The 25,600-nt window shown below is 47.2% G+C and overlaps 1 protein-coding gene across 6 annotated transcripts in view; it reads left to right on the forward strand.

Moving 5' to 3' along the window:
- The window catches only part of LOC147014994 (TBC1 domain family member 9-like), a 226,819-nt gene that overhangs the window by 10,457 nt on the left and 190,762 nt on the right, over positions 1–25,600 (forward strand). For all 6 annotated transcript variants that reach the window (XR_015050185.1, XM_085849266.1, XM_085849267.1 and 3 more), the window contains exons 2-5: positions 5,975–6,085; positions 6,386–6,504; positions 8,850–9,087; positions 13,826–14,156. Coding sequence is in view for 5 of the 6 variants with exons in the window: in XM_085849266.1 (XP_085705392.1) it covers positions 5,975–6,085; positions 6,386–6,504; positions 8,850–9,087; positions 13,826–14,156 (799 nt within the window). In the remaining variant the exon portion in view is untranslated. The remainder of the gene's footprint in view (positions 1–5,974; positions 6,086–6,385; positions 6,505–8,849; positions 9,088–13,825; positions 14,157–25,600) is intronic.

The raw sequence follows: 25,600 nt of genomic DNA on the forward strand, positions 1-25,600 counted from the left end.
GATGTTGGTTGTGGCGATGTTCGTTGTTGTTCTTGCACCAAATTAACCACAGCAAAAGAAAAACGACTAACTGAAGAATCGCAGCCCGAATGAATCGCATTTATTCCCTCTACACAATGGGTTTGGGCTAACGACACATGAACTTACAGAAAATATCTCACCTGAGGACCCTTTATGGTGTATTGTGAATTTCCACAACCATAACAATATAATTCTTATCACACCTCCTCTGCTGCAAGGTATCCGCCAATCGTGCATGAAGCTCGTCAATGTACGTGTCGTCATCCTGCTTCGTTCACCATGACGCATGCTGTGACCATGTGGTTTGAACCGGTGGGTGAGAATGTTTTCTTTGTGCTGTGTGGTTTGTTACGCTATTCATAGTAACCCTCTCCCGCTTCGTGTCGTGCTGATTTGGAGCTGCGCCGCCATTTTGCGACTCCATCTTTCTTTATAATTTCAAAGTTTTACACCCAATCCGCTCAAAATAAAATCATCCCTAATTTGGAATTTGCGAGCGACTTTTTTTTTTCGCGCCTCTCGTAACCAATGTTCGGGGTGCGAACGACACCAGATGTTGTTGAATCGGTGTCCTGCAAATTTATGGAGGTGGAGGGATTCTCATTCAACTCCTGAACACCAGTGTTCAGGATCGGCGACGGAGGGATTCGCACCCCACTCCGGACACCAAATGTTGAAGATTCGGCGTCACGAAACAGCACCGCCGTCTCCGGGGTTATAATGCCGGCTCGTTCGGCACAGGTCTCAGGTCATGCGCCTCGGATCGTGATTCCAAAGTACACCTGGGCCTTACGAGCTGGGGAAATAGACCCCGGCTACAGAATGGGTTTGTCAGAGACCGAGCTAAGTCTGCCAGTCCGTAGCCCGTTTGGTTTTAAATACAAATTGAGCGGATTGTTCCTCAGCACGGAACGAATAAATTCTAGGCGGAAACTTTCGTATAACTCAGGCAGATTTATTTTGGACACATCGGGGAACACGACACAAGCAAAGCATTCACGAACGTTATAATTAATCTATAACCTGCTCTTAGCTTGGGAGCTACGTATACGGGTTTCGAAGGGGACCCAAGCGAAATAAACCTTAGGCCTGGCCACATGCAGACAAGACACGGAGTACTTGGTGGTGCCTCGTGGACGAGAGGGAAAGTGTCGAAGGCACGAATGCGGCTCGTGACAAGCCGATGTCAATGGGTTCGAGCGCCCAAGCTCGAGCATGCAGCGTGGCTAGATGGTGACGACGTCCTTTTGTCGCACCGCTCACGCACCAGCCTCGGCGCATCCAGACCCCGTAAGGTCGACGGCACAAGACAGTCAGATCTATGGTGGGTTCCACCTGGTTTCTCACAAGGTCCAGTATGCGAATCCAGGCCTGGCCTGTTCACCAGACTAGGCCAAATCTGGGTGTTAGGCTCCGCAGGCGAATCGATGGGATTGAAAGACTTGTCGAGCCGTGCATGGAGTCAGGACAGTCAGAGGCTCCGTGACTGGACTCAGGATGAACCTGTGGAGCCTGTGGAGTTTGCAGCCGCCCTCCGCCAATGGGTTGGTGACACGTCTCGTTGACTAATTCTGTCAGAGCGCTGGGTGGGGGCTGGTTCGGAAGGGGGAAGGAAGAAGAAGAACGGCGCCTCTCGGTACACCTCCACTGTATATGAACACTGGGCAGCCTGCTACACCTCCCGACACACATGTAATGTCCGATTACCAAACAACCTGGCTAAACATGCATTTAAGGGGGAATCTGGGCTAATCCTATATTTAATAACCCACTGAAGGCCCATTTCCGCAACGGTATTACCTTTCTTCTCAGAAACTGCACGCAATTCCGATGAAATTTCACTACAACCTTCACCAACCATGATGTACCAAAATTTGTTCACGACATTAAAAATGTCACGACATTCTGCAGCCACTACCAGATAAGCGTCCAGGGGTACTGCCCCTATGTTTAATATCTCTGCGAGGCTCTTTGTCATCATTCCTGTAGGTCCAACTATCACTGGAACAACTTTGCGATTCTTCAGCTTCCAAGATCTTCTCACTTAATTTTAGAGGTCTTGGTGTTTGGTCATTTTCTTGATTTCTGCATCGTTTAGCCAAAATTCACTGTTATTAACACCTCAATCAGCAATGACTTCTCTTTTTCTTGGACCTAAAAAAGGTATAATATCTGGTCGCAACGCTTTGTTTTTGATGTTCACCCTCGATGGGATCATTAGTTGTACGTGACTGGAAGGTACTTCCATGTTTTCAATGATTACTTTTGGTTCATGTTCCCACAAATTTTCTGGAACTAGGACATCAAAGTTTTTGCAAATGTGCCAGTGGATTACATTATAAACTCTGTTGTGTCATTGTGTGTACAGCTGTTCTGACATGAGTTTGTTTTTGTGTGCGTGTTCAGTCATTAAGCATAACACATCATTCTCTTTGCTAACCCCACCTCCACCCCTCACCTTTCTCTCCTTTTTTTCATATCTCTCTCACTCTCACTTTCACTCTCCCCCCTCCTTCCTGAAGTGTATAGCAATGCATGGTGAGGCATAGCTCTCCCCACCTCCCCCCTTTCCTCACTCTTCCACCCCCCATGCCTAGCTCCCCCCCCCACCCCCTATCCTCACTCTTCCCAACTTTTTAGCTTCCCCTCCCTCCTGCCTCCTCCCTCTCTCGTATTGGTTTTTTCACCAGGATGAGATTACTGTACATCGGGTGTTCTGCAGTTGCTTAGGAGGGTCGCAGGGTTTAGGGAGCAGTGAAGTTTTTGAATTCATGGAATGAAAAATCGTTTTCATTTTTCTTCACTTGTGGCTTTTCAGGATTTGCGACACAAATCATATGCGCGTAGTCAAATACACGACACCATGCCTGACCTGGCTTCAGACAAACACTGCCATTAACCTTCGGGGGGAAATGACATCACTTTCCAGAGCGCTCAGACTTCCAGCGATGCCATATTTTGTAATAGCTTTTCTCTCCACTATCAGAAATCAATTGAAGAGGAACGTTGTCCTCCTTTTGCGTGCCAGCCGATGAGGTTTGTCCTATTATTACCCTCGAAGGCCGACAATGTGTGTTGACATTACCTGCATCGCACATATCGACCGCATTCCTGTGAAGAAATGCCTCGCACTCATTGTGGTTGTAAGCAGTGCATCCAATTGTCTGATCATGGACGGTCTCGGGTGGCTAGGCCCTGGGGTGCATGACTCGGTGTTTGTTCAGATGATAATGGGACGTCATCAGTTTTTTTTTGTTTTTTTTTCGGCTGTTCATCCAAATAGGTCGCCTGAATGAAGGACTCCCTGCTGACTTTACACTTGGGCAGGAATTTGTATTTTGTTCAGGGTGATGCCAACTCACCTACTTTTCACCAAATACGCGAGGGATCTTTAACGTCCATCGATGACTCCGTGCTCTCGGACAGGTCCTCCAGCTTTGCAGTTAACCAATGGTTGGCCCACACATTGATCGATCGCCCTGTCTGTGAAATACCATCATGACGGTTTATAGCTCGGTCGAGATTTGAACTCAGGATAGGCATCTTGAGGCAAGTCCACATATCAATAAGCAATCCTGCCAGGCCAGCTTTCGGAAATGATTTTTAGATTTATGTTGTATTGTTATAAGAAGTGCAATTCTCTTTTTGCCGTACCTTTAAAATGGTTTTGGGCATCGTTTGAATGTATTAGTCAAGATTGATTATCTTTATGAAACATTACTAGCCTCACCATTCCCGGAGGGAACGGAAGGGGCGCTTGTAATTGGTGTGCTTGAGTGTGTGCACGCGTCTCCGTTCGCATGCATCTGAGAGCATTTCCTTCGATATATTGATCATTCATTCTCACATCCATTGTAATCTATATACCGACGTGAGACTCTGCATTGTAATGTTTGGTGTTGTTTGGTTTGTAATTCTGAACTTACAAATAGTTGCACCTTTGTTGGACAAAACAAAGGTTTTCTGATTTTTCCTTCAGCTGAACACAGTATACTATGAATACCAGCAGAGTACCCACCCGAAGGGCGATCTTATTTCAAGCATGCAACATGTTCTTCTGACGCAAACCTTTATTTGGGCGGTGTATAGGCAACTAACAGATCTGTGTAGGCAAAAAAAAATAAAATAAAAAACCCCATGAAGTTATGTGCATGAAGCAAAAACATACTGACTGCTTATAATTAATTCAAAACACTTCACAGTACTGGAAAACGTGGGGACAGGAACACTGCACTGTAAATGGTGGAGACATGTAAACCCCTCTCCCACCTGGAGGCGGCGCTACACGATACACATTTACATCGAGAATTTGCGTCCCCTCCTCTCAACCTCCCCAAGACCCCCGGCAAAGATAGAACCACCCCTATATATTAATCGGGGTTGTGCTCATCCTCTGTAGCAAGTTTGGATGTAATTGGGCCAGAACTGTAGGAGTAGCTCGACAAACACACAAACGCACAAACACCGGTTCGTGAGGGTATATGTAATATATATATATATATATATATATATATATATATATATATATATATATGTATATATATATATATATACACATACATACATACATACATACATACATACACAGGTATCAGTACTTGTGTTGATGTTGCATTACAGAGAAACTGTTCCATACATAGGGAGGGCTTCACGCTTCCTTTGATTTTTATTTTTACTATTGGTTTGTGAGATAATAAATATCTTTGCCAGCAATACCATAAAGTAAAAATTGCACATTATGTTGGTAAGAAAGGAAAAATGCTTTCTACTGTTCACCGAACCCATGAAGCTCCTATGTAATTGAAGAGTATTGTTTCGTTAAAAAAAACAGTCCAAACTCATGGAAGAGCTTGAACACAGAACAGATGAGGACACAAAAGGAACAAGAAGAGCGAACGAGAGAACGAGATAACACACGCCAACAAAATAGACAGAGACGGACAAACAAGGGATGCAGGTAAAGAGGGGTAGAGGAGAATGCAGAGGGTGGATGAGGTGGATGCAGAAGCAAACTCTCAGGTAGGGAAAACTGTAATCTGGGGGTCGGCAGGTGGGGGTAAGGAGGGAGGTAATTTTATGGGGGTGTAAAAGATCATGGTTTTGGATTGGGGATGATCTCAGATTTTGGTGAACAGCTGTCTTGAAGACCTGGAGGGAAGAATGGGATTGAACAGAATGTAGAAGTTGGTTCCACAGGTGAGAAAAAAAGAGGAGCAAATGAGTGTCGGTGAGCAGTGATCCTGGATTTAGGTCGTTTCACCAGGAGGGTGGGGGGTGGGAGGGGTGGAGTGGGTTAATTGTGAGCTGTATTTTCCTTGCAGAAACCTGGGGGGAGATTTAAGAGGAGAAAGGAGGTGGTAGCAGACAGAGAGACCACTGACCTCTCTGATGATGAAGTGATAGGCCCATAGACTCAGCTTCATCATGGGAGATTCCAATAAACTTAAAGGCCTTGGTTTCCATGGCATCAAGCTCAGCCAAATGTGAGTTTGGGGAGCACCAGCCAAGAGAGGAGACAAGTACTCCTTCAGGCTGCAGATGAAGGCCTTGAAGGTGGATAGGAGTTTCTTGTGTGCCAAGGAAGGACTTTCCACGACGAAGGTTCCCAGTTGGCGTCTGGCTTTGCAGGCGAAGTTTGAAGTGTGGTTTGCCCAAGAAAGGTCATGGCAAACAGTGAGACCCAGGAGTTTGAATGACAACTTCTTCAAGAGGATTGTTCGGAAAGTAGATAGGAGGGTTTGCCACACTTGAACATAGAGTTGTTTTCGTTTACTTAGCCGAGTGCTGTTTTGTTGTGAAATGGCTCTGATATTTGGTTTGTGATGAGTTTGCTGCATTTTTCCAAGTTGAAAATAAAGTCTCCATTTTGAAACTCACAACAAATGCAGCACTTTTTGGTTATTTTTCAGCTTGGTTCGACGGGTTTGACACTTTTATCGTTGCTCTCTTCTAGGCTTACTGGTAGGAACGCTTGACGTGGTTCTGGATTCCAGTGCCCGAGCCTCTCCGTTTCGCATTTTGCACCAGACGTCTGAATCGCAAATATATTGGGCCATTGCAAGTGGTAAGTTTCCAGAAAATGCTTGTGTGCTTGATTGAATTTTTCAAAGGTGGGCACATGTTCCTTTTATGTGCACTAGATCACTGTAAAATGTGGGAAATCTTGGAGGTGGTGAACAGTGAAATGGGTTGCAGGATTTTTACATTGGAGTAATGCTTGTAAGTGAGCTGAGAAAGTGAAATGCAAGGTGACATATTGGAATGTTGGTCACAAGGTGATTAATTGTTTTTTTTGAAAACAACCCTCAAACAAACACCATGGCGCCTTTGTTTCTCATCGCTGTTTCTGGTTGCTTACCTGCAGGGGGAACTCGCCAAGAGGTGACTGAACATTGGCACTGGCTGGAGCAAAACTTACTGCAGACCCTCTCTGTCTTTGAGACGGATAATGATACCACAGAGTTTGTCAAGGGCAAGGTTCAGGTGAGTTTTTCACTGACAATTTTATTTCATACCTAATGATGATAATAATGACAAGAGTGAGAATTGCTTTGCAATACATGTCCCCTACCCGTCGCAATTAATGTTCAGGAGATAAAAATTTGTTTGCGTTTAACGCACGCTCGAGCTGATACAAAGAGAAAGGTAGGAGAGAGATGAAGAGAGAGATGAAGAGAGAGAGGAGAGAGAGGAGAGAGAGGAGAGAGAGGAGAGAGAGAGGAGAGAGAGGAGAGAGAGAGGAGAGAGAGAGGAGAGAGAGAGGAGAGAGAGAGGAGAGAGAGAGAGAGAGAGAGGAGAGAGAGAGGAGAGAGAGAGAGAGAGAGAGAGAGAGAGGAGAGAGAGAGAGAGGAGAGAGAGAGAGAGAGAGAGAGAGAGAGGAGAGAGAGGAGAGAGAGGGAGAGAGAGAGAGAGAGAGAGAGAGAGAGAGAGAGAGAGAGAGAGAGAGGGAGAGAGGGAGAGAGAGAGAGAGAGGAGAGAGAGAGGAGAGAGAGAGAGAGGAGAGAGAGGAGAGAGAGGAGAGAGAGAGAGAGAGAGAGAGAGAGAGAGGAGAGAGAGAGAGAGGAGAGAGAGGGAGAGAGAGAGGAGAGAGAGAGGGAGAGAGAGGGAGAGAGAGAGAGAGAGAGAGAGAGAGAGAGAGGAGAGAGAGAGAGAGAGAGAGAGAGGAGAGAGAGAGAGAGAGAGAGAGAGAGAGAGAGAGAGAGAGAGAGAGAGAGAGAGAGAGAGAGAGAGAGAGAGAGAGAGAGAGAGAGAGAGAGAGAGAGAGAGAGAGAGAGAGAGAGAGAGAGAGAGAGAGAGAGAGAGAGAGAGAGAGAGAGAGAGAGAGAGAGAGAGAGAGAGAGAGAGAGAGAGAGAGAGAGAGAGAGAGAGAGAGAGAGAGAGAGAGAGAGAGAGAGAGAGGAGAGAGAGAGAGAGAGAGAGAGAGAGAGAGAGAGAGAGAGAGAGAGAGAGAGAGAGAGAGAGAGAGAGAGAGAGAGAGAGAGAGAGGAGAGAGAGAGAGAGAGAGAGAGAGAGAGAGAGAGAGAGAGAGAGAGAGAGAGAGAGAGAGAGAGAGAGAGAGAGAGAGAGAGAGAGAGAGAGAGAGAGAGAGAGAGAGAGAGAGAGAGAGAGAGAGAGAGAGAGAGAGAGAGAGGGGAGAGAGAGTGGGAGGTAGTGAGAAGAGAGAGAGATGGATGGAGGGAGAGAGGGATTGGAGAGGAGAGACGAGCAAGACAGGAGGGAAAGTGATTGTTGAGCAGATCCTATAGACCAGGTCAGTGCCCCTTGTTTAACTGGCAGGCAAGGAGATGCCTTTGTGGTTCACTGAAGATGACCAAAATTAGTGTTTCGTTAGCAGATTATCTCATGAGCCGATAGGTAGTTGAGGTGCACGATGTAGTTGCAGGAAAATTTCACATTGCTCAATCATGCAGGAAGAGTGAACTTGTTGGTAAGATCTGGGTTGTCAAGTTGATTGATTTGGTGAGGCCAGTTGCTGTCTCGCAGATCCTTTTGGCTGCTCTGCTCTTCTTCAAGGTCACAGGGTTCGTCTAGTCATTCAACATAATTTTCTCGGTGCTATTTAATAATCACCTACAATTATAACGTGTGGACGCATGTTGGCCGTACCATGGGGGGTCAGCAGATATTTTCCTCTGTGAAGGCCATTCTTGATCCGGGGGGTTATTCAAATGACATGGTCATATTCCTGAGACAATTTCATCGCTCGTTTCCAAGAGCTTAGGATTCATTAACTGGAAGGGAAAGCAAAGTTGTGATCATATGATTTCCTCGTTGCATCCTTGTATGAAAAACTGCACCAACAAGCAGTTGGTGAAGGAAATTTGGTGAACCTGCAATTAATTTCTGAAGCAATACCCAGGTCTTGTCTTTGTGCATCCATGATTGGCTTTTCAATGTGATGATTTATTTTTAAGGAAATTGTAGAATTTGTAGGTGCAAGGAAGAAATGGCTGCTTCCACATTATCGGGAAGGTTGAAATCAATTTATCCTTCAGTTTCTCTTTTATGCTGTTGTGGGTCCATATCCAGCTGAAGACGTATTTTACAATGCCATTGCACTCATATAACCACCACATCACCCTCCCCAGAATTCGCCCCCCCCCCAGCCCACAAATGCATTTCTGTGTTGCCTGGCTAATCAGCCTCCTTCCTTCCCAACTACCTTGTTTGACACAGCAACACACTTCGAGATCAGATATAAAGCTTGCTTACATCCACGTATGTAACAGTCTCTACCTGTTCTATGTAGTTGGCTGACTAAAACTGTGAGAAATATGACAAACGACAACAAAACATGAGCCGGCTTCGTTCATACCTGTCCTTCCCAGGGAATTCTCGCAGAAGAAGCTCGGATGCGCAAGCCAGACAGTGTGGGTGGAGGAGAAGTTGGGGAAAAGTTCTGGGAGGCTGGCTTGAAATTCCGTCGACTGTTTGGCATGCCAGCAGCTGAGCAGCTTGTCACCTACTACTCGTGCAGTTACTGGAAGGGTCGTGTTCCTCGTCAGGGTTGGCTCTACCTGAGCCTCAATCATGCATGCTTCTATTCCCTGCTCATCGGAAAGGAAGGTATTTGGATCTTTGTTTTTCAATTTGTTTTGCGATAACAGCACGATGGAGTTTGAGGGGAGGAAAAAAAAAATCACGGTTCGGGTCTAATTACCCTCCACGAAGGATTCAGAGAGCGCATTGAATTTGGGTCCATTTGTTACTTGGCGAAATCCTCGATTTTTGTCAAGTATGTTGGTCTGTTCAGTTTGTTGGTTTGTTTGTTTGTCCGGTTGTCTACATCCCAAACGGCTGGAACAGTCGTTCTTAAATTTTTACACCTGATAGGCAATCCACCTGAGCTGGTCCACGTCCAAACCCCGTCTTAATCGGACTAAACGTCGCGACGTGACGTCACACAACGTGAAAACACATTTTTGGACATAACTCAGTGACCGGAAGTCGTAGCGACTTCTGGTTGACGCCAAATTAAACTTCATTCAAATACCTAAATGATTACTAAATGCATCTTATTACAAATTACGCATAGTTTTCGCAAGCGTATGACGTCAAAGTTTTGCCTATTGACGTCATTTTAAAAAAATATTTACGCTCGTGTGCAACCGAAACTACTGAAGCAATCCTTCTCAAATTTTAACACGTGATAGCCAATCTTGCTGAAATAGTCTGGGATAAAATCACGTCATAATCGCACTTAACGTCACGAAGTTACGTCAAAAAAGGTGAAAACAAGCTTTTGAACATAACTCGGTGACCAGAAGTCGTTAGCGACTTCCTGTTGACGCCAAAACAAACTTCAATGGAATATCTGAATGTCTTAAAATGCATGTTCGTACAAATTATGCACAGTTTTCGCAAGCGTATGACGTCAAAGTTTTTAGCTATTGGCGTGATTTAAAAAAAAATGATATTAATTAACAGCTGATAGAAATCCAGAGTGCAAAAAGATATGTGACTTTTGGTGATGTTCAAGATGAGGATCTGGATTCTGCATCACTTTATATTATCGCCCATTATAAATCAATGGGTAATTTTGTGAATTACACATGGCTATTTCTCAAACAGTTTTGCACTTATTATATTGAAACTTATACTGTCTATTTATGCATGTAATATTAACATGTGTACAAAGTTTGATCGAAATTGACCCAAGGTCAAGGCCAGGGTCACCCAAAACATGAAAAACACACATATAAAATACATATTTTTGTTTTACAACATATTTCAAACCTGATAACGGGATCGTAAAGCTGGTTGAAAAGCAATGTTCTTGGGTATTTTCAAATATTTTCTACGATCAGAATGAAGGCAACAAGCACCGATGATAAGTTGTTGAATGTCACATGGTGACTTTAAATGAGTTGTGAAAATTTTCAATCTGCTGCCGTTACCATGACAACGCGCACCTGATAATTGTTATTTGTGACGTCGCGTCATTTTATTAATGTACGAACAAATAAACACCACACATTCCATGACATTACAGCTTGGACCACCACACGGAAAGGTCAACTAATTCGCCAAGTGTCGTGCAAAGCACGATTTTTCATTTGTCTGTCTGTCTGTCTGTGTCTGTTTGTTTGTTTGTTTATTTGTCCGCACAGAACTTTCGTGTTTTTCTCCACAACCTCTTGTCAGATTGAGACTATTTTCACCATTGATGCAAGTACTCATGCAGAATGTTATGATGGGTATGACGTCATAGGTCATGTGCTGTGGGCAGCCATGTTGTAAAAACAGAAAAACTTTGGACCTCTGTATCTCTGAAACTGCACCAAGGGCAAAAAATTGATATTTAGCACATAGCAAGCACTCCTCGTGGGGAATGAGTGATTTTGTTTTTTTTAATGACGTCATAGGTGCCCTCATTATGACGTCATAATTGCATATTAGAACACCACATCCGTTGAGTACAAAATTTTTTGAGGGTCTCGGGGATAAAATGATCCATAGAAAAAAAAAATCATGATGTTATCGGTCACTTGATTTGGCAGCCATATTATTATTATTTTTTTTAAACGTGAAAAAAAATCTTCTTCGATGAAATGGCTGAACAGATCGAGGCAAAACTTTACACATATGACCACCTCTCCATGAGGAACAAAAGTCACACATATGACGTCATAGGTCACATGGTTTGGCAGCCATATTGAATTTACCTGAAAACTTATAAAAATACACCACTCAAAAAGAAGTCCTGGTGAGGGTTTGCAATCTCTGATTGCTCATTTTCTTGTTTGGGTTGTAAAGGTGTGTGTGTGTGTGTGTGTGTGTGTGTGTGTGTGTGTGTGTGTGTGTGTGTGTGTGTGTGTGCGATGTGTGTGCTTTTAATTTTGTTTGTTTTGTCATTGTTGATCGTGATAACCAGGGAACGCCAAGTAGGGGTTGGATGGGGGAGTCTGGAGCTGGGGGAGGATAATTTGGGTGTGAAGAACAGGTTGGGGAGGTCTTGATGTGATGGTGTTTGTCATCATAGTCCGACACACAGTAAAGAAAGAGTTGGGTTTAAGGATTCCAAGAGTGGAGAGATGAAGATGGACATCAGGAGTGTGATGGCAACAATGATTAAAAGCACGGATAAAGACTGCGCAATCTGAACATGATGGTTGATGAGTAACAGGGTTACGAGCCATGCATAGATGGAGAGAGTGGTGGAATTGAAGCAGATTTTGAGAAATGTGTTTGAAAGCAAGGAGAAATTTAAAAAACGTTGATAGTGATTGATAAACTTTCATCCCGGTGTTTCACAGCAGGGTGATTCATCAATGTGTGTGCCGTCTCCCGGATGGACGTTAAACTGGACATCACATCTGCCAGAATCCCTCCTCCTCCATTCTCTCACCCTTGTCCCTGTCTCCCTCTCTCACCCGTCTCCATCTCTCACCCGTCTCCCTCTCTCACCCGTCTCCCTCTCTCACCCGTCTCCCTCTCTCACCCGTCTCCCTCTCTCACCCGTCTCCCTCTCTCACCCGTCTCCCTCTCTCACCCGTCTCCCTCTCTCACCCGTCTCCCTCTCTCACCCGTCTCCCTCTCTCACCCGTCTCCCTCTCTCACCCGTCTCCCTCTCACACCCGTCTCCCTCTCACACCCGTCTCACTCTCACACCCGTCTCCCTCTCACACCCGTCTCCCTCTCACACCCGTCTCCCTCTCACACCCGTCTCCCCTCTCACACCCGTCTCCCCTCTCACACCGGTCTCCCCTCTCACACCGGTCTCCCCTCTCACACCGGTCTCCCCTCTCACACCGCTCTCCCCTCTCACACCCGTCTCCCCTCTCACACCGGTCTCCCCTCTCACACCGGTCTCCCCTCTCACACCGGTCTCCCCTCTCACACCCGTCTCCCCTCTCTCACACCCGTCTCCCTCTCTCACACCCGTCTCCCCTCTCTCACACCCGTCTCCCTCTCTCACACCCGTCTCCCCTCTCTCACACCCGTCTCCCTCTCTCACACCCGTCTCCCCTCTCTCACACCCGTCTCCCCCTCTCTCACACCCGTCTCCCCTCTCTCACACCCGTCTCCCCCTCTCTCACACCCGTCTCCCCTCTCTCACACCCGTCTCCCCCTCTCTCACACCCGTCTCCCCCTCTCTCACACCCGTCTCCCCCTCTCTCACACCCGTCTCCCCTCTCTCACACCCGTCTCCCCCTCTCTCACACCCGTCTCCCCTCTCTCACACCCGTCTCCCCCTCTCTCACACCCGTCTCCCCCTCTCTCACACCCGTCTCCCCCTCTCTCACACCCGTCTCCCCCTCTCTCACACCCGTCTCCCCCTCTCTCACACCCGTCTCCCCCTCTCTCACACCCGTCTCCCCTCTCTCACACCCGTCTCCCCTCTCTCACACCCGTCTCCCCCTCTCTCACACCCGTCTCCCCTCTCTCACACCCGGCTCCCCCTCTCTCACGCCCGTCTCCCCCTCTCTCACCCCCGACTCCCCCTCTCTCACACCCGTCTCCCCTCTCTCACACCCGTCTCCCCCTCTCTCACACCCGTCTCCCCCTCTCTCACACCCGTCTCCCCTCTCTCACACCGGTCTCCCCTCTCTCACACCCGTCTCCCCTCTCTCACACCCGTCTCCCCTCTCTCACACCCGTCTCCCCTCTCTCACACCCGTCTCCCCCTCTCTCACACCCGTCTCCCCCTCTCTCACACCCGTCTCCCCTCTCTCACACCCGTCTCCCCCTCTCTCACACCCGTCTCCCTCTCTCACACCCGTCTCCCCTCTCTCACACCCGTCTCCCCCTCTCTCACACCCGTCTCCCCCTCTCTCACACCCGTCTCCCTCTCTCACACCCGTCTCCCCCTCTCTCACACCCGTCTCCCCCTCTCTCACACCCGTCTCCCCCTCTCTCACACCCGTCTCCCCCTCTCTCACACCCGTCTCCCCTCTCTCACACCCGTCTCCCCCTCTCTCACACCCGTCTCCCCCTCTCTCACACCCGTCTCCCCCTCTCTCACACCCGTCTCCCCCTCTCTCACACCCGTCTCCCCTCTCTCACACCCGTCTCCCCCTCTCTCACACCCGTCTCCCCCTCTCTCACACCCGTCTCCCCCTCTCTCACACCCGTCTCCCCTCTCTCACACCCGTCTCCCCCTCTCTCACACCCGTCTCCCCCTCTCTCACACCCGTCTCCCCTCTCTCACACCCGTCTCCCCCTCTCTCACACCCGTCTCCCCCTCTCACACCCGTCTCCCCCTCTCTCACACCCGTCTCCCCCTCTCTCACACCCGTCTCCCCCTCTCTCCCACTCCTCCCCCTCTCTCACCACGATGTTCATGTCGCCTATCACCTTTTAGCTAAGCTGGTGCTGCGTTGGGCCGACATAAGATGCTTGGAGCGGGCACCTGGCGTCGTTCTTCCCGAAAGCATCAACTTGACAACGCGTGATGGTACTCACTCGTTCTCCATGTTTCTGAACCTCAATGAGACGCTGAATCTAATGGAGCAGCTCGTTGATCTTGCCGTGCGATGCCTTATGGATGCCGGCGGGAAGGGCTGCCCTGTGGATGATGATGATGATGATAATGAAGGCCTGGAAGCTGCTGCATTCTGCTCATCAGCTAATAATGTACCAGAGTGGGGTACGGCTGCGACTGAACCCCTCTGGAAATGCTACGGTCTCAAGAGGTATCAGACTCGTCTCGGTACTAAAATATTCCACTTGTGCTGGTATTGCTTCATACAAAGGGATAAAGTTATTATTATTTTCATTTAATATCGAGAAGATTTTTTTTTACCCTTTATGAGGCGATCCAGTCCAGGTGCTGCCACTATTTATAACATGTATTTCCTTTGTGAAAGTTGGCATGCTTTACTTGCTCATCTAAAGCACCAAGGTTATGATGCTAGGGGCCCAGGTTCAAGTCCGATGTGCTGTGATCTGCTTATGTTCTGGTAATTGACATGAGAATACACCAAAAACAACATTCTGCCTCTGCATATGAGCCTTAGATCACAAAGAAAGGTTTTCATGTTTGTTCCGTCAGCCTTTCGAAAAGGGAAACAATTGTAGAATTTTTGTATAAAGCATCTCGTGATCTAAAAACAAAAGCGTCGTGTAGAACGACAGGCTTGAAGGTTTATCGTATCTCACATGGGCTTTGTGAAAAATAAATGGGAAAAGAGGTTTATTACCCCGTGCACAAGAAGGGAAAAGTGGGGTTAAGCAATTGGTTTCACTTCTGTCCGTCCGTCCGTGTGTCCACAAATGTCAGTTTATGATCGAGGAACTACTTCATTTCAATTGAATGGTCGATCGTGAACATTGATCGGAACCTGAATCGGAAAATAAACCTGTAGTTTTACTGTACTTTGGCTCTGAATTCATCCCGATCGTGCATGCGCAGAGAGGAGTGAAATAATTATTTTTAACTCTGTCTGCCTGTCTGGCAGTCAAACAAAATTTAACATCATTTCTAACAGGAAACTGGACTGTCTTTTAAGGACGTCATAATGGACACAAGCAACAGGCACAAAGAACTAACGTGTTAAATATGGTGGTGTAAAAGACGTGGGATCAACGGTGGTAAACGTCTGGATTTTTTTAAATTTTCTTTTCTACGACCTTTAATAACTTTATTACCCCGACGTTTGACTCTGTCAATAGGAGGGGTTTTCAAATTTTCTCCTCCTCTACCTCCTCATCCTCATTCTCCTCGCATTTACGTCATTGCTGTGATTGGTCTGCTCAGCCCATGTGACCCCGACGTTTGTCAATAGGAAACGTGCTTTCCGTTCACGGCCTGACTTCGTACCGTGTCCCCCTGGGGGACTGCTTATCGGCAGCGTATATCTGATCTTGGCTTATATTTTCAAAGGTTTGGTGACATGCTCTACAAGTATCCAAAAATAATTCCGGCGAAAAACGGGCGTTTTAAAACGTCGTTAAAACATTTCATCGGACCATGAGCTGGCGGGTCACGTGACGCCGTGCAGGCAACATGGCACCTTATGTTAGCCTTATCTCGTGAGAGATTGAACTTTCCGGTGGTCCAAGGGTCCTTTCTGTTGAATACCAACACCTTGTGGAGAAAGCCATGATTTTTATGATGAGAGACGCATAAGGAAAGTCTGACTTTGTCGATTTCGGGAGACTTTAGTTCCACTGTGAAGATTGAAAAACTACTCGGTTCCAGTTAACCTCTATTTTGAGCATTTCATTCGATTCAACAATACGCCTGTGTTGTTGCAGTGTTAAAGTCAAATTGATTGATTCTCCGGGAATCGGCTGCCCAAGTATCAACATCATTTGGTAATCGGCTTTCATTCAATGTCGGGGGTCATTCATGGTATTCGCCTTGTTTTCTCTTATTTATGTTTGTTCATTCCCTTTGCCTGTTATATCCTTCGGTTATCCCATTGTCAGCCCTTTTACCTTCCATCTCATTGCTCTTGCCTCAACCGAGGTTTCATGTACAAAGAAAGCACAACTTGTTTCCTTGTTTTAAGTTCCCTGTTCCGATCTATCCTGCCATGAATACTGTTGTGGTTGACGAAATTCGCAAACCACCATTCAGGTCCCGTAGGTGAGATATCTCTGTAAGTATATGTGTAGTTTGGGCCAAACCCGTTGTTTAGAGGGAATAAATGTTATTCATTCGGGCTGCGACCCTTTTAGATAGCCGTTTTTTCTTTTACTATATTTATTTTGGACCAGCCGCCATTACAACCACCACAACCACCACCAACCACGTCTCAACAGCCATCACACAACAACCACCAACCGCAACGCCGCTTCACAACAACAACAACGCCAACAGCCACGACCCTTGCCGTCACATCTCGCTCTCGCAACCATCGCATCACCGCCATTCCCGCGCCGCTTGTGGGCACCGATCCTGGACTCGTACAGGGCGCACACCGAGCAGCGGGTGCAAAAACACCAGCCTTTCCGAGAAATCGGATCAAGAACGATTCACGCCCACTTCTGTTCCGTCCTATCAGCGAGCGTGGGGCGATTTGGCCCCGCCTCCAGGTGCGTCGGAGTATAATCGCTATATGCAGATTCGCGGATCAAGAATCATTCACGCCCACTTTTCCTCTGCCCAATGGGGAGCGTGGCTCCGCCCCCGAGCGATTCCTGATCCAAAAATCTGCATATGATTTCTCCTGTCGCACTATAAAGCGCCGAGCACGGAGCAAATCGAGGCAGTTGGACGGAGTTGAGAAGAGTGGAGAGTGGGAGAGTTGGAGAGTTGTGGCGGCGGCGAAGGCAGTCGAGAGAGTGTCTGTCGGGGTCCGGAGAGGCTGGAAAAGCCAAGAATCTTTGTGGAGGTCGGCGCTCGTGTCAGAGTCGGGGAGCTGCGGAGAGGGGAGGCCGGTAACGCGACCGAGGTCGCGGTGGAGTCGCTCGTCGCGGGACCCAAGCCAGCGAGATATCCTCATTCCCCCGAGCATCAACAACCCCCTCCTGTTTCCCCCCGCGCTGAGATAGTGTGAGAAGGGGGCCCCATTCCCACCCCATTCCAGGCAGTGCCAGCGAGGCCCGCGGAGTCGGGGCGCCGCCGCCATCTTGCGGCTCATCACCAGACGGGTAGGCTCGACGCGGTCTCGACCCCAGGCCCGTCTGCCCCCCTCATCGTTGAGGGTGGCCCCTTCCTTTTTCTTTTGCTTTGAGTATATGTGTTGTTGGCGCCGTCTGTGAAGTAAAACTGTATAAGTGTTGCCGTGTGCTCGGTAGTCGGTAGTGGATCTGCAGTGTGTTTTTCTTTTGTTGCATTTGCTTTTTGTGCAGAATTGTTGTGTTTCTTTAGTTACTTTTACATTTGCTTTTGGTGCATAATTGTTGAAATTGTATATGTGTGCTTTCCGTTTGCCGCGGAATAAATGTGCTTTATGTTGAACTGTTTTTCCCGTTTCGCTTCGTCTTTTCTTTTATTGAATCTCCATCTTACTTCACGTAAAGGGTTGGTCGTGGGCTAAATACGCCCGATAATTAATCGAACCGTCGAGGTTGACGATAACACCGCTCGGTTATCCCGATAGTACGGAACGGGTCGCTTAAAGTGGCCCGTGTCCGAAGTCGACCTGCGGCGAGGTGCGATCGCCCGGTCTACCCTCCGTGTGGGTACTTAGGTAGGTCGAATTTGGCGAGCAACCCTATCCCACGCGGGGGGCCGATTGGCACGATCGTGGTGAGGCCGAAAGGCGCACCCGTGACTAGTTCCCGGCGTTAGTCCGAGAGGGTCACGACGGGATTGTCCGTCCGGTGGGCGACGTGCCGCGATTCGAGTTACGTGGCCGCTCGCACGCCGGCGGGCGCGAATCCGCAACACTGTTGTCAGGAGTGGGACACAAACCCATCCCCCTCCTCGCGGCACTGGTGTCGGAGAGCGGGAAAACGGGCTCTCCTGTCTCCAGCTAAATTCACGGGAATCGGTCCAGGGGTGAGAGGAGCGACCCCCGATTCCCTCCAAATTACGAGCGATTCAAATTAACCCTTTACGAGAAATAAGATGGCGTCTCAAGGCGAGCGGGAGCCGGGGGTATTAGAAATGTATATGTGTAGTAATGTAGGATCCATGGTCCAGGATGAAAACCCCGTGCAGGAAATGTTGGTTGTGCAGGAACACGAACTCGCCCAACTGAACCCAGAGCCCGAATAGGTGCGGCGGCGGCGGCCGCGGTGTATGACACCTCCCCTCCCCCTCTTTTTCAAACCCCCCTGATCCTTGTCGAATCGGCTCAGCTGAGTGCACCCGACATGGCCCAGCTATACGCCATGCTGGCGGCAATGAACAAGCAAATGGAAACGAATGAGCATGAAATGAAAAACGAAATAAAAAGCAGGAACAAGCAAATGAAAGCGTTAGTCCGAGAGGGTCACGACGGGATTGTCCGTCCGGTGGGCGACGTGCCGCGATTCGAGTTACGTGGCCGCTCGCACGCCGGCGGGCGCGAATCCGCAACAATACATTCACCGTGTCGGGAGGTGTGCGTTGACCCCATTGTTTTCATATTTGTTGAATGTTTTGCATCGGTGAAGGTAGCCTCTCGTCCAACCCGTAAAAAACCTTTTTATAATCGGTTTGTGTGGATAGCTTTACAGCCCCGTGGGTTTATAATATCTTTGATTTGAGGCAAGTGAAGCTGTGGGAGAAGGATAAAATAGTTTGTGGATTGAACACAGTGGGATGCATCTTGTGAATTTGCACGCTTTATCGTCAACAAAAAGAAAACAAGAAACAGACTTTTCCAACCTTCTCTGCGATGCTAATCACACCGCACGCTGCTTGTTCGTACCTCAGCATCGGAGATGTTCGGTTCGGCTTTATCTCTTTTATTATCTTGCCAAAACGAAGTTTTTGCAAGATATGTTAGTCAGCTTGTATGTTTTTTTTGTTTTTTTTTCGTTTGTTATCTTGCCAAAACGAAGTTTTGCAAGATATGTTAGTCAGCTTGTATGTTTTTTTTTTTGTCTGTAATCACGTATAAAAAATTCTGCAGAGCACAGTTATCATCGGAAATTTTTGTAACTTCGCATATCAGAGGCTTATAGAGGTCCCTTTCAGTGCACAAAATTTTGAAGGTCAAGGTCAAAGGTCAAGGTCACTTTGGCGCAAATCAGGGGAGTCGACGAAACCCTTATTTTTTGAGTAATTTTGATCGGATCGTCTTCAAACTTCATGGGAATATAGTTCATGGTCTGGCGCTCAGCTGATTAATTTTTGGTGGCGATTGGCCTTGACCTTCATATGTTTTTTTTTTTTTTTTTTTTTTTTTTTTGTTTTTTTGTTTTTTTGGGGGTCTGTAATCACGTATAAATCACTCTGCAGAGCACAGTTGTCATTGGAAATTTTTGTAACTTTGCATATCAGAGGCTTATAGGAGGTCCCTTTCAGCGCATAAAATTTTGAAGGTCAAGGTCAAAGGTCAAGCTCACTTTGTCGCAAATCAGGGGAGTCGACGAAACCCTTATTTTTTGAGTAATTTTGATCGGATCGTCTTCAAACTTCATGGGAATATAGTTCATGGTCTGGCCCTCAGCTGATTAATTTTTGGTGGCGATTGGCCTTGACCTTCATGGTTTGCGCCTCAGGTCAAACATATTTGACCCCAAGGTCAAATTTTCAAGTTTTAGGAACCATATCGTGTAGTACCTCAAATTGAACACCTCGATGAGTGCTTTCTAGATATGTCAAGCTTGAGACATTATGACGTCATTTGGTGACGTTATGAGGCAAAAGCATATTTTTCATGGTTACTGTGTGGAACGATTCTCATCGGAATCTCTCGTAGGCAGATATTCCTCAAGGAGTCGCTCCTGGTGGATAGCAGCTCTGTTCACCTCAGTGTGACCTTAAAGAAGTCACACGTGGTCACCTTTTGGCAAGATACGGGTCACCATGCGGGTGACATTGGTTTATTTTGTTTGTTTGTTTGTTTGTAGGCACGATAACTCAAGAACGGAAGAAGCTACCAATGTCAAATTACACCACGTGATTCAGGAGGGTGATGGCTAGTGCTGATAAGATTTTGGTCAAAATCGGTCAAAGGTCAAGGTCACAGTGAGGTCAAATATTCGATTTTTGATGGTTTGGTACAGATAACTCGAGAACGGAAGAAGCTACCAATGTCAAATTACACCACATGATTCAGGAGGGTGATGGCTAGTGCTGATTAGATTTTGGTCAAAATCGGTCAAAGGTCAAGGTCACAGTGAGGTCAAACATACAAAAAATGATAACTCGAGAACGGAGGAAGCTACCAATGTCAAATTACACCATGTGATTCAGGAGCGTGATGGCTAGTGCTGATTAGAATTTGGTCAAAATCGGTCAAAGGTCAAGGTCACAGTGAGGTCAAACATTCGATTTTTGATGGTTTGGTACAGAATCATTGTAGAAACTTCTGGTTTGCGTCGCTACCTTCTCCAGAGACAGCTTTTATTAGAGAAGGTCAGAGGTCAAGTTGACGATTTCTTAAGTACCAGTCTATGACTGCTTGTTTTTTTGTTTGTTTGTTTGTTTGACTATAATCACGTATAAAAAATTCTGCAGAGCACAGTTATCATTGGAAATTTTTGGAAACTTCGCATGTCAGAGGCCTATAGAGGTCCCTTTCAGCGCATAAAATTTTGAAGGTCAAGGTCAAAAGTCAAGGTCACTTTGTCGCAAATCAGGGGAGTCGACGAAACCCTTATGTTTTGAGTAATTTTGATCGGATCGTCTTCAAACTTCATGGGGATATAGTTCATGGTCTGGCGCTCAGCTGATTAATTTTTGGTGGCGATTGGCCTTGACTTTCATATGTTTTTTTTTTGTCTGTAATCTCGTATAAATCACTCTGCAGAGCACAGTTATCATTGGAAATTTTTGTAACTTCGCATATCAGAGGCCTATAGAGGTCCCTTTCAGCGCATAAAATTTTGAAGGTCAAGGTCAAAGGTCAGGTCACTTTGTCGCAAATCAGGGGAGTCAACGAAACCCTTATTTTTTGCGTAATTTTAATCGAATCGTCTCCAAACTTTATGGGAATGTCGTATATGGTCTGGCGCTCAGCTGATTAGTTTTTGGTGGCGATTTTTTTTTTTTTTTTTTTTTTTTTTTTTTGTATACCTTGGTCGAGGCTCGTATGAGAGCTAACACACAACTCACAGCAAGGAGGCATGAGACAAGAGGGGTGGGAGTGGAAGGGACAAAACATTGGGGAACAGACACAGGTGAACTGTGGAAGGGAGAGGGATGGGGATGGGACGGGGAACATGGCGAGGAGAAGATGGACATTACAGGGACTTTCAGGAAGGAAAGCAGGAGAATTGAAGGAAGTGGGCATGGGTGGATTATCGGGGGTAGAAAAGATCGAGGATTTGGATGGGGGAAGATAAGAGGTGGTGGTGAACAGCTGTTTTGAAAGCCTGGAGGGAAGAATGGGAAAGAATAGAGTGAGGAAGTTTATTCCAAAGGCGGGAAAAAGAGGAATGAAAGAGTGAAGATGAGCAGTGATTCGTGATTTTGGTAGTTTTACCAGAAGGGGGTTGTTGGCGGACCTTGAGCGCCCTGTGGAAATGTGGTTGGGACAAATCGCAGAGAGAGCAGGGGGGCAAGGCTGGAGAGGAGTCGGTAGAAGACAGAAAGACCACCGACCAACCTGCGGTGATTGAGTGAGAGGCCCAAAGACTCAGCTTCATTGCGGGAGATGCCAATGATCTTAAAAGCCCTGGTTTCGACAGCGTGAAGTCGAGAAAGGTGGGAGGCAGGAGCACCAGCCCAGAGGGGAGAGCAGTACTCCATCAGGCTACGGACAAAAGCTTTGTAAGTAGTCAGGAGCTCAAGAGGGCCGAGGAAGGACTTTGCACGACGGAGGATTCCCAGTCGGCGACTGGCTTTTGAGGCAAGGTTGGAAATGTGACTTTCCCAGGAAAGGTCATGGCAGATAGTGAGACCCAGAAGCTTGAAAGAAAAGACTTCTTCCAGAGGATTGTTGAGAAAGTGGATGGGGGGTTTTGTAAACGGTCCTTTCGAAGAGACATAGTGAGAGTGTGAGATTTGTGTGGATTGAAAGACATGTTCCACGTGTTGGACCAGTTTGTGATTTTATCCAGATCTGCAGTGAGCGAAGAAGCTGCTGCTTGCCGGTCTGAGGGATGACAGATGGTACGGCAGAGGGTGGAGTCGTCGGCAAAGAGAAATAGAGGATTTTCCAGAGAGTCCGAGAGATCATTGATGAAAACCAGAAAAAGAACAGGGCCCAGAACGCTACCTTGAGGAACTCCAGCCTGCACAGGAAGAGGGGATGAAAGAACTCCATTTAGGGCCACACGTTGACTGCGACAGGAGAGGAAGTCTGCGAGCCATGAGTGGAGATGGCCTTGAATACCATGGGAAGAGAGTTTGGTGAGTAGGGCAGGGTGCCAGACTGTGTCAAAAGCACGTGATATGTCCAGGGATACGGCTCGGATTTCCTGTCTGGCATTGAGGACCTCCATCCATTGATGGGAGAGCAGTAGCAGCATATCCAGGGTAGAGTGACCTGGTCTGAAACCAAAATTGGCCTTGATTGGTCAAGGCCAATTGGATTGGCCTTGACCTTCATGGTTAGCACCTGAGGTCAAACATATTTGACCCCAAGGTCAAATATTCAAGTTTTAGGAATCATATCGTGTCATACCTCAAATTGAACACCTCGATGAGTGCTTTCTAGATATGTCAAGCTTGAGACATTATGACGTCATTTGGTGACGTTTTGATGCAAACACATATTTTTCATGGTTACTCTGTAGAACGATTCTCATCGGAATCTCTCATCGGCAGATATTCCTCAAGGAGTCGCTCCTGGTAGATAGCAGCTCTGTTCACCTCAGCGTGACCTTAAAGAAGTCACACGTGGTCACCTTTTGGCAAGATACGGGTCACCCTGCGGTTGACATTGGTTTATTCATTTTTTTTTTAGTTTACAGCTGTGTCGGCGTGTTGTCTCGTCACGATATAGCATTCCGTCCAACGGGACGGCTCACAGTGAGGCCACTGGACTCGGAGCTGTCGCGTCTGGGTTCCATTTGAGACCCAACCATAAACCGCCCGACTGGTGCTTCATGTGTACGGCGTTGGCATCAAAAACGGTGCACTTTCTGCTCGATGATACGTTGAGTTGGTGTCGATTGCTCTTCTCTGAACCCAGATGTTGGAGTTTTACCAATTTTTGACATGACAACATCAATTGCTAGTTTTTAGCTCACCTGTTCGAAGAACGGAGAGCTATAGCGATACCCCCGGCGTGAGCGTCAGCCTCAGCGTGAGCGTGAAAATGTTAAAGTTTTTTGGTGCAATTTATTTCCTTTCTAATGTTTTTATCTCCCACACTATTTTTTACTGATTACAATATACAAATACATATATTGCTATAAAATTATTTGGATCAGTCTTCACTGCAATGCTTTATAAAAAATATTATTAGACGAGTCTTTTAAAAACGATAAATGAAAAACAGGCGAGCGTTTGGTGGCTTTGACACCAACTCTCTGGTTATTCTTGCAGTGCAATCTTATTATTACTTAATAAGATCTTAATAAGCAGCAATCTTATTTATTACTTACGAAATATAAAGATTTCCTAAGTATATTGATTACTTCCGTCATCTGTTTGTGTGTTTGTGTGTTTGTTTGTGTGTGTGTGTGTGTTTGTCTGTGTTTGTTTGTTTGTAGGCACGATAACTCGAGAACGGAAGAAGCTACCAATGCCAAATTACACCAGGTGATTCAGGAGGGTGATGGCTCGCGCTGATTAGATTTTGGTCAAAATCGGTCAAAGGTGAAGGTCCCAGTGAGGTCAAATATTCAATTTTTGATGGTTTGGTCCAGAATCATCGTAGAAACTTCTCGTTTGCGTCGCGACCTTCTCCAGAGACTGCTTTTATTAGACAAGGTCAGAGGTCAAGTTGACGATTTCGTAAGTACCAGTGTATGACTGCTTATTTGTTTAATTATTCCTATTTTCCCGACATCTGCTTTTTGGTTTAAAGACATGTTGTTTTGTAACCTTGTCTTGTTGAGTCTAGTCATTTCGGATTGTGAAATATTATTTCAATTGTGTGAACAACCGGATGTGTGTTTGCTTGTTTGTTTTTCCTTTTGTGCCGTGAATGATAAAGCTTGCATTTCCAATTACTGTCGAACGAGAATTTTATCAAGGAGCAAATCTTTATCCATTGTGTGGAAGCTTGACCGGCTGAACCCCTCCGGTGGGTCTGATTGTTGTTCCGCCACGCACCGAGGCCAGGGTTTGCAGAAGGTTTGCAGATGGTAAAGTGATAATCCCATGATTTATTTATTTACATTTTACCACCTCCACTCCCGACATGTGTGGTTTATTTATTTGTTTGTTTTTTTCTGTAAATATTGTTGCGAATTCGCGCCTGCCGGCGTGCGAGCGGCCACGTAACTCGAATCGCGGCACGTCGCCCACTGGACGGACAATTCTGTCGTGACCCTCTCGGACTAACACCGGGAACTAGTCACGGGTGGGCCTTTCGGCCTCACCACAATCGTCCCAATCGGCCCCCCGCGTGGGATAGGGTTGTTCGCCAAATTCGACCTACCTAAGTACCCACACGGAGGGTAGACCGGGCGATCGCACCTCGCCGCAGGTCGACTCCGGACACGGGCCACTTAAGCGACCCGTTCCGTACTATCGGGATAACCGAGCGGTGTTATTGTCGACCTCGACGGTTCCAATTAATTATCGGGCGTATTAAGTCCACTACCAACCCTTTACGTGAAGCAAGATGGAGATTCAATTAAAGAAAAGACGAAGCGAAACGGGAAAACAGTTCAACATGAGGCACATTTATTCTGCGGCACACGGAGAGCACACATATACAATTACAACAATTATGCACCAAAAGCAGATGTTACAAAAGAAACACAACAATGCAGATCTACTACCGACCACGCGAGCACACGACAACACTAACACAGTTTTACTTTACAGACGGCGCCGACAACACATTTACTCAAAAGCAAAAGAAAAGGGCCACCCTCAAAGACAAGGGGGCAGACGGGGCCTGTGGGCCGCGAGACTGGGTGGATCCTACCCGTGTCTTGTGATGAGCCTCAAATGTCGCGGCGCCCCGACTCCGCGCTCCTTCGCGGGTTTCGTTGGCACTGCTTGGAGTGGGGTGGGAACGGGGCCCCCTTTTCGCGCTATCTCAGCGCGGGGGGAAAAAAGGGGGGAATTGTTGATGCTCTGGGGAAAGAGGATAGCTGGCTTGCTTGGGTCCCCCAACGAGCGACTCCACTGCGACCTCGTCGCCGACCGCCGTCTTCCTTGCCTTGGACCCGAGCTATTCGACCTCCTCCCCAATTCTCCTCAGCCGACTGCAGCAAACCACCTTGACCGCGCTCCAGGCTTCAGGCTTCCCCTCTCTGCAGCTCCCCGACAGACTCCGAACCCCGACAGACTGCCACTCTCCAGACCCGACTTGACTGCCTCGACCTTTTCTCCAACTCCGACTGCCTCCAACTCCCTCCGACCCAAACTGACGAAATTTGCCCCGCGCCCGGCGCTTTATAGTCTGGCAGGAGAACCCATTTGCAAATTTCTGGATCAGAACGAGCTCGGAGGTGGAGCCACGCT

Source organism: Eptatretus burgeri, chromosome 12, assembly GCF_056783735.1.
Source record: "Eptatretus burgeri isolate ZD-2024b chromosome 12, Ebu_testis_v1, whole genome shotgun sequence".
In the NCBI taxonomy this organism is placed as follows: domain Eukaryota; kingdom Metazoa; phylum Chordata; class Myxini; order Myxiniformes; family Myxinidae; genus Eptatretus; species Eptatretus burgeri.